General features: G+C 44.3%; 1 protein-coding gene across 2 annotated transcripts in view; it reads left to right on the top strand.

Moving 5' to 3' along the window:
- The window catches only part of CNNM2 (cyclin and CBS domain divalent metal cation transport mediator 2), a 167,206-nt gene extending 164,841 nt beyond the window's left edge, over positions 1 to 2,365 (top strand). For both annotated transcript variants that reach the window (XM_072621308.1, XM_072621317.1), the window contains one exon: positions 538 to 2,365. In XM_072621308.1, the coding sequence (XP_072477409.1) occupies positions 538 to 747 (210 nt within the window). In that variant the 3' untranslated portion in view covers positions 748 to 2,365. The remainder of the gene's footprint in view (positions 1 to 537) is intronic.
- Positions 2,366 to 8,266: the final 5,901 nt, after the last annotated feature.

An 8,266-nucleotide genomic window follows, 5' to 3' on the forward strand; every position in this document is an offset into this window, starting at 1 on the left:
AATCAGGGAACATTTTCACCCAGGGGTCCCTGTTTGTCCCCTGTCAGGTGTCAGTCTTCTTCCGTGTGTTCTGCTTACATTTGCCCAAGATAAGTCCATATGTTCACCCAACACAATCTTCACTCTTGCCCATATTTGTCCAAAGAGAATGACTTAAGATGCCTGGGAACTTGCCCTTGTAATTATGAGACCTTGATGATGATTGTTTTTGGAGGCAGTCAGGGTTAAATGACTTGCCCAGGGTCACACGGCTAGTGAGTGTCTGAGGCTGGATTTGAGCTTGTCCTCCTGACTCCAGGCTGATGACGCCACTTAGCGGCCCTGATGATTTTTATGTTGAAGCTTGGAAGCATCTGCCCATCTTGGTACTTTGTCTAAAGGGGAGCCATTGAGGGAATGGGCTTAGGGGCAGAACCAAGTGGGGTGGGCCATGTCTGATCCATTCTATAGAAAAGAGAACTGAAAGGAGGAGATAATCTCGTTCTGCTTTTTTCCCGTTGCTTTTTGTTCCTACTCCATCTTCTCTCTCTGTCCTAGATCACAAGACAGCAGTACCAAAATGCCTTGATGGCATCCCGGATGGACAAAACTCCTCAGTCTTCAGACAGCGAAAACACTAAAATTGAACTGACTCTTACAGAGCTGCATGATGGGTTGCCAGATGAAACGGCCAACCTGCTCAATGAACAGAATTGTGTGACTCACAGTAAAGCCAATCACAGTCTGCATAGTGAAGGCGCCATCTAGGACTTCTCCCCCCCCCCTCGCCCTGGATTGTCATGATGTGCAGCAGTGTCCTGCGCTGCTCTCCTCGGTCTCCTTAGCAGGACCCCCTGTGGCCCCCTCCCCTGCCTTGTTCCCCTCTGACTGCAACCACCATTAGTATGTGCTCCTACGCCATGCTGCCTCCTGCACCATTCTGAGACCAAAGACTTTGTGCCCTTCCGGGGAAGCGCAGAGGAAGCAAGGCAAGGCTTGGCATGGGAGGCGAGGCCACTGAGCCACCTGCCCAGAAGCAGGGAGCCGGATTCCAGACGTGGACTTCCTCCCGCTCCAATAGAATCACGTTTATTTCTCCGGCCAGACCTTTTATCCTGGTTCATTTGCCTCCTTCTTAGATAAGCATGAAGAAGTTTAAAATTGTTGCAATTTATTTTTTCAAGAGATCATGTTTTTAAAAGTCTTTCGCAGAGTTTTAAATTGTATTTGTTCTGTCTGAACTCTGCTCTGATCCCATGAACTGATCCTGATAGGGTGGATTTTGCCCCTCCACCCCTATGATCTCTCATTTTTCCCTGCAGCCTCTTGGATAGGCAGCACCATCAGTCTCACGTGAGTCCCTCTCTAACCTGAAGGACACGGTGAAGAAAGCGGGGGTCCATTTAACTACCACAAGAAGATCAAGTTTGCTGTTGTATGGGAGTTGGTTCGGAGAGCAGTCTGCTGGCCACCAGGAATTTGATTGTTAGCTGGGCCTCTTTCCCTCAGGAAGTCTTAGAATTTGCTTTGGAAATGTGGGTTTGCTCCCACACTAGGGAATTTTAACAACAAAATGTGTTTTATTGAATTTTAAACTTGTTGGATAATAGAACTATGGGCCTGGGGAATATCCAGCCTATCAGACTGGTGTTCAGCCTAGGCAGGGATCTCAGGTTCAGGTCAGCCTTCCTCCCAACCCTGGGGCATCCCTTCTCTGGAGGAGGAGGAGGGGGAGAGGACAAGGAGACCACCCACCGTTCCTCAGCTTTAAAGAGCTCTAACTCCCTTTCCCCAATCCTCATTGTTGTTCACCCAAGATGCTGCTATACTGATGCCAAAAGGAAATGTTCTCTGGGGCTTTTCAATATAAGTATGGTAGAGACGCCAAGTCTTCTCCTCTCCACACCGAAATCTAATTGTCCTAGAAGGAATTTCCGCTTCAGGTTGTGTTCGTCAAGATATAGTATTCGAGCCTCAGTTTCTAAGAGGGTAGGAACTCACTGGTGCCCTTTGAGGGAAGTGACTCTCAGTTTTCCCTCTTTCCACTCTTATTGTTTTTTAGATGTTTTTGGGTGGCCAGGTTATGGAGAGCTATCAGCACTCCAGGCAGCAGGGCCATCTGTGATGGATGGTCTGCAGAGCTGTGGGACAGGACAACCCCAGGCCCCATCTGAGGTTCCAGAAACCAAATGTATATTATGGCCAGTATATGTATGTTGCTTCTAATTTAATACCAAATGCCGTCATCTGTTGTCAGTTTAAGGCCAATGGGCATTGCTTGACTGGTCAGACTTTCTACTTGTTCACCTTGGGAATACTGACTTAAGGGAAATGTGCCTTTTGATGGCAGTATTCATATATTGAAATGAACCAGTGTTGACCATGGCTTTCTTATTGATTTTCATTACACATTGCATCCATGCACTAGCAAACTATGTAGCATTTACTTCTTTCCTTGTTCATTTGACTGGAATGAGCTCCAAATCTGTTTCTCCTCAATTTGAAGTGGTGGAGCTAAATGCTGCCTTCTCCCTCCCCTAAGGATATTTCTATTCATTTGGGTTCTAAATGGCCCTTAGCTGATATATTGGGTTCATTCTGTATGGGGAGGGAAGAAAATGGGTGGCTTTCTGAGAAGATGGATCATTTCAACCACAAAATGTGGCAGGAAATTGAAAGTTTCACTGCCTGACTAGGTGAGCAGTTGAGGTTGACCCAGTTGAAGGACTTGGTGTTCTCCCTAGGGGCTTGTTAGCCCAGGATTTCCCTCTTTGTCTTGGGTGATAGCCCTCAGTCAAGTTCAGGACATACTCGGCAAAAGGTAGAATGTGATTCCTCCAGGTGAAAAAGGATCTGGGGACATCCTTCAGGGGAGGTCAGATCTGCCCACGGCAAATTCCATCCTAGACAAAAGATTTCTGGTATCCTGATGGGCTCGTAAGGGACTGATGAATAGAGCAGTTTGTTACTGTAAAGAGAAGGAATTGGGCTAGGTAGCTGAGAATGGCCATTAATCTAAGAATATTTAGAGGCAGGCTGCCCTGTTGGTCTTGGAGGACCCCCAATCTTTTGAATCTTCCCAACCTCCAGGAACTTTAGCTTCACCAGCTCTCAAAAGTTCTTTCCCACACCTGACCCTGGTCTGTTTCTGTCCTTCCAAATACAGCCCTGCCCAAAACTCTGGGGCAGAATTTCCTAGAGGAAAGCTTAACATATTAATGGCCAAAAGAGAGTCCTTTTCCCTAAGGTCTTGCTGATATTTCTATCAGTTCAGTCTGTTGGTTGAGTTGAAAGAAACCCTATAGTATTGTGAGATTTTGGGGAACAGACTAAAAACACTTCCTCCTTGCTTGACTTGGGGTCCAAGGTGGCAAAATCCCAGTGAATTCAGTTGACGTTTTGAAGAATGTTCTTGTGTGGAGGAACTCATGGCCAGAAGTAAAGTCCTCAGTTCAAATGTTAGCAGATTTCTGTTCCGGAGGTTTGTGGATATCGTTCTAACTCATTTTTCTGAAAATGAAAGCCAACGCTCAGTCATGAATATTAACATAAAACGTTAGGTGATCAAATATAATTTCTTTTTTGCTTTTTGAAAGTATTTCTATACTAGAATTTGAATATATGAATACCTCTGATGTACTCGGAATTTTGAACACTTTTAGACAATGCTAAGAGGCCTGATTCTTCAGTATCCCCATCCTACCCCCATTTCCACTTTGGGAATTGACAAGATCATCCCTCAGACTGATGCAGACAAGGCACCTCCAGTAGAGTTAAACTCTTTGCTGGCTGTTTCATGCCTCCCTAGAACTGCTTTATTTTGACTTAAGATTTTCTCTTCTAGTTTCTGCTGGGTGTTAGTTGACATGGATCCACAATCTATTTCAACCAAATAATTACACAAAGGGAGGAGAGTGTTACTAATTAGTGTCAAGAACATCTGGGAATAATATTCTTGAATTATTCCATTGAGCTACAGTATGCTAAGAAGATTGTAATGCAGATTGGCTTCATGAGCTATGAAGGGCTGCCTCAGGATCCTAAAACTCCAGGGACAGGTTCATTACTGCCCCAGTTCAGTCATTGGGAGCCAAGGCTATGTACAAGAGAAACCCTGAAATAAGGAGGCCTGAGGGAGGGGATAGGTTGAGAGCCAGAGCAATGCAAGGCGGTGGGACTGAATCTTGAAAGATCATGATTGTCTGATTTAGAAACAACATAGATGAACCACTGTGATGATGTGAAAGCCCTACCTGGAATAGAATCCCAAATGCTCAGTAATTCTCAGGGTTACTCCTTTTCCTTTACACTTAGCTCCTGTTCAGCACTCATTGGACAAGGTGAATTCTTTACCAATCATTGGGAAACAAGGGCATAGGATTTAGTCTTAGAAAGCTGAGTTACTAGTCAAACTTAAGTTTTTAGTCTTTACCAAGTTTGTATCCATAGGAAAGGATACAGCACATGGCAACTGAGTTCTTTGAATGGCACAGGAAAATTTAACATTAGCGCCTGCGTGCATTCCAACATGCACAAGTGCTTTGCACCTAGTGGCCCAGCACTGTCAGTCTGAAAAGATAATTGTGAAAATTTGAGATTTTCTCTTTATCTTGCAGACAAAGCACTTGGCAAACGTTTCTTAAGACAAGAATTTCAATCCAATTAAGACCCAGAAAGTCCCCTTCAAATTCTACAACAGAAGTCCTCATTTACACAAGATCATGGATCATAAGCCTTGTAGGCTGGTTCCCCAAGCCCTATAGTAATATTTTTTAGACAGGCAACTGTGGTTAGATCCAGGAAAGTAGACATTACTGGAGCTGGCAGGAGGGCCCCCAAATCTCACTTGTCATTTCATCCATGAATATGTTCACCAGAGGGACAATTCCAGCTAGACTTGCTCCCTGGGACTGGCAGTGAAGGTACCTTGAAAAATCTGGAATAGAAAGAGCTTCACTCTGTTCCCACTGATTGAGAATGGAGAGGTTAATAGAAGTTTGTTTAGAACATTACCCTGGGTTGGTCTTATCTCCTCAATGAATTTTTAATTGGAACAATCCCTTTCACTGCTCCAATCCTAGTGCCAGAGAGAGATTATTCTTAGATGAAAGTAAATTTAAGGAATTAAGAAAAGAAAAGGGATGGTAGCATGTGTGTGTGTGTGTGTGTGTGTGTGTGTGTGTGTGTGTGTGTGTGTGTGTGTGTGAGAGAGAGAGAGAGAGAGAGAGAGAGAGAGAGAGAGAGAGAGAGAGAGAGAGATGGATAAATGAATGAATATGTATTTTGGCAGAGGATGACCCTAGACTCTCAAGTAAGTCTTCCAAGTCTTCTGGTTTATTACTAAGAAAATCTTTCTGCCTTGAACCTTTTACTTAACCATTAAGCTCTGGGTAAACAAATTTCCCTCCCTTCAGTTTTTCTCCTGTCACTTTAACTCTCCAGAGTCTGGGGTTTGGGTTAAATTGGTGGAGATTCTTAGCATATATTAAGGTCACAACATGGTTAGAAAGGAGATTCACAGAATCAGATTTTTTTTTTTAAGTTGGTCATTGGATCCTACTTGGATGAATATCTTACAAGTCCTGGTTCTAATCACAATTTCCATTCTCTTCAGCAAAGTTGATTTGGAGGCTAAATTTAGAAAAATCTTCTAAATCAAAGTTTATTCTGTACCCCTCATTTTGAGGAGTGAAAATTATCCCACTGCCAAGCCTACATGAGGAAGGAGCTTCCCATAACTCAATCCAGGGGTCTCCCTCTACTCTACTTTTTCTCTTCTTAGGGGAGGCTCCCCATTCCTGTAAACAGTCTTTTAAGGCTCCGAAGGGAAGAACCCATTAGGTGTGCAACTTTGGTGCTTTCTAGATTTCTGTCTGGAAGGAGGGACCAAGTGGGGAGGAGGAAATATTGAATTTCCTTCAGCCGCTTTTCTCGCTCTGTGTCCATCTGCCTCGAGGGTCACTTCCCAGAGAACTTCTGCCAGCCATCTTTCCAGACTGCCAACGCTAGTCCATTAGCTGAGAAGAGGCTGTTGGGCTTCTGAAGTTGGTACCGGAGAGGAGGCATTACTTCCTGGTAGTTTTTCCAGAGAGGAAACTTGGCTGCAGTACTTAGACCATCTCCTCCCTTCTCTCTCATGTAGGGAACTCACTCACTACTCTGGTCTTTGAGATGTCAGCTCAGCTATGCACTCTGTCGTGCTGGCGCTGCCTACATTAGCAGAATTCTGTTTTAATTACCAGATGGAAATTGAATTGTGCTGAACTGTTACAGAAACAAAGTCTACAATCAGACAGCTGATGTTTGGGATGTATATCTGTTCTTGCACAGACATTTGTACCACCTCACAAGACTGGACTAATGGTGCAAAGCACTGTAGTCAGAGCTGCAGTTAATAGGATATATAGGGAGTGCTGATAGGCACCCTTCTGGAACCAGATCAGAATGGAGTGATTTAGAAGTTCTAGAGAGCCAGTTCTTACTGATCCTGCCAAGAATCTGCCTGGGTAAAACTACTGAATGATGCCAGGAAGGGAAAGGGAGTGGGAAGAATCATGGGACACCTGAGGACTGTGACTTTTCCAGAGGATGGAATTGGATATCGTCAATGGAGGTTACTGGGAAGGTTACTGGGAAGCAGGGAATCTGCTTTGAATGAGTTATAGGGGCAGTTCACATCCGCCACCCCAACGTTGACTTTAGACAGATGGTCTCTAAGCTGCCTCCAAAGACGGGGGGAGGGGAGAACAGTCAGGGAGGTCCTTGTCCTGTTATTCCCATGGGTAGCCTTACATCCAGTCGGGCTTCATCTTAATCTTCAAATGTCATCACTGCTCTGTGCCAAGGTCAGTTGTGAAAGGGTTTGAAATCCTTTCTGAAGTCTAAACTTTAGACCCTGGAGGTTGGGGGTGGAGTAATGACTTTTCTTATTCCTGGTGTCCTTTAAATCCTCAACTGTATATGCTTTATATTATTATTATTGTTATTTATTATCATGTAAATACATCCTTCCTGCTTTCTTACACAGTCTAAGGTGAGAAATCCTATCTGATTAGTAGCCCTTATATCTTGAATCTAGGATTTTGCTATTTCATTAGACAGGAAGGGAAGTTATACCCTAATTTTGTCCCCATCAACTTGACCCCAGGATCTTCTTATGCCCTTTCTTCTAGGAACAGATGTTGAGGATGGAGACTGTGCCTCAGTCTTGCAGGCTACATTTGCCTCATTAGGAAACCTCAGTAGTGATTGGTAGAAACCGTTTGGTGCAGTGGGGAATTATCTCCCACTGGCTACTCAAGAGGCAATTCCTGGGTGTCTCCCCTTCCTGCAAAGATAGTGATGGTTCAGGGCACTGGAAAGAACCAGATTCTGCACTTGCTTTCTTCCCCTTCAGGGAGCTACTCCTAGGTTAGATCCCAAACTTGGAGAGCCTCAGCACATCTTTTGGGCTGCTTTCAGAGTCTAGGGGCTGGGCTGGATTGAGGCTCAGTGGAAGAAATTCGACATTGCAGTCAAGGTAACTTAGCTTGGAATGATTTGGGGAGTTGAAAGGCTGGTGGGGGAATGACCGGGAGAAGCGTGATGAGGATGGAGGAGGAAAAATGATGATGCTTTATTCCACTGGGAACCAAGAGGCCTAAACCCTGGGGATATTGGCAGTCTCTGCCTCACCCCTCCTGGCTGTGCTGGACAGGCTTACCTTTAATTTCCTCTGCCGAGTGCCAGGCCCCAAACCGGAATTGCCTCCATTTTCCAACCTCAGATTGCAGAATCTGTCTGGATCATGGAAGCTGCCTTGCTCTGTCTGTCTTTGATTTGGAGGTACCCATTTTCCCAGTGACCGTTCCCTTGTCAGCTCAGGGTGGCCAATGCAGGCTGCCTTGGCCTTTAGAGAGGATCCTTCTTAGGGTCCGATATTCATACTCTGGTCTTTGTTCGTTGTATCATAGTGTACATTATGTGCTTTTCTGAGATGGAGGCTTCTGAATCCGGTATTTGGGACTGTATCCATAAACCTGACTAAGCACAATGACAGTGTTGGATGACGTGTGTACATTTCCTAAGTTGATTGTCATAATGAATGCATTTTATAATTCAGATGATGTTGTAGATTTACAATCTCTCCTATTTATTTTGTACTGATTTATTTGTATATTTTGTGATTTGTTTGAAAAGGGTTTTATTCTTTTTAGATAAAATGGTGATTTTTCTGTTCAATTTTCCAGTGGCTACGTGTTGTTGCCTGTTCCACAGGATGCTAAAACCATGTATTTTTCATCCCAAC

This window comes from Notamacropus eugenii, chromosome 1 (assembly GCF_028372415.1).
Source record: "Notamacropus eugenii isolate mMacEug1 chromosome 1, mMacEug1.pri_v2, whole genome shotgun sequence".
Classification (NCBI taxonomy): domain Eukaryota; kingdom Metazoa; phylum Chordata; class Mammalia; order Diprotodontia; family Macropodidae; genus Notamacropus; species Notamacropus eugenii.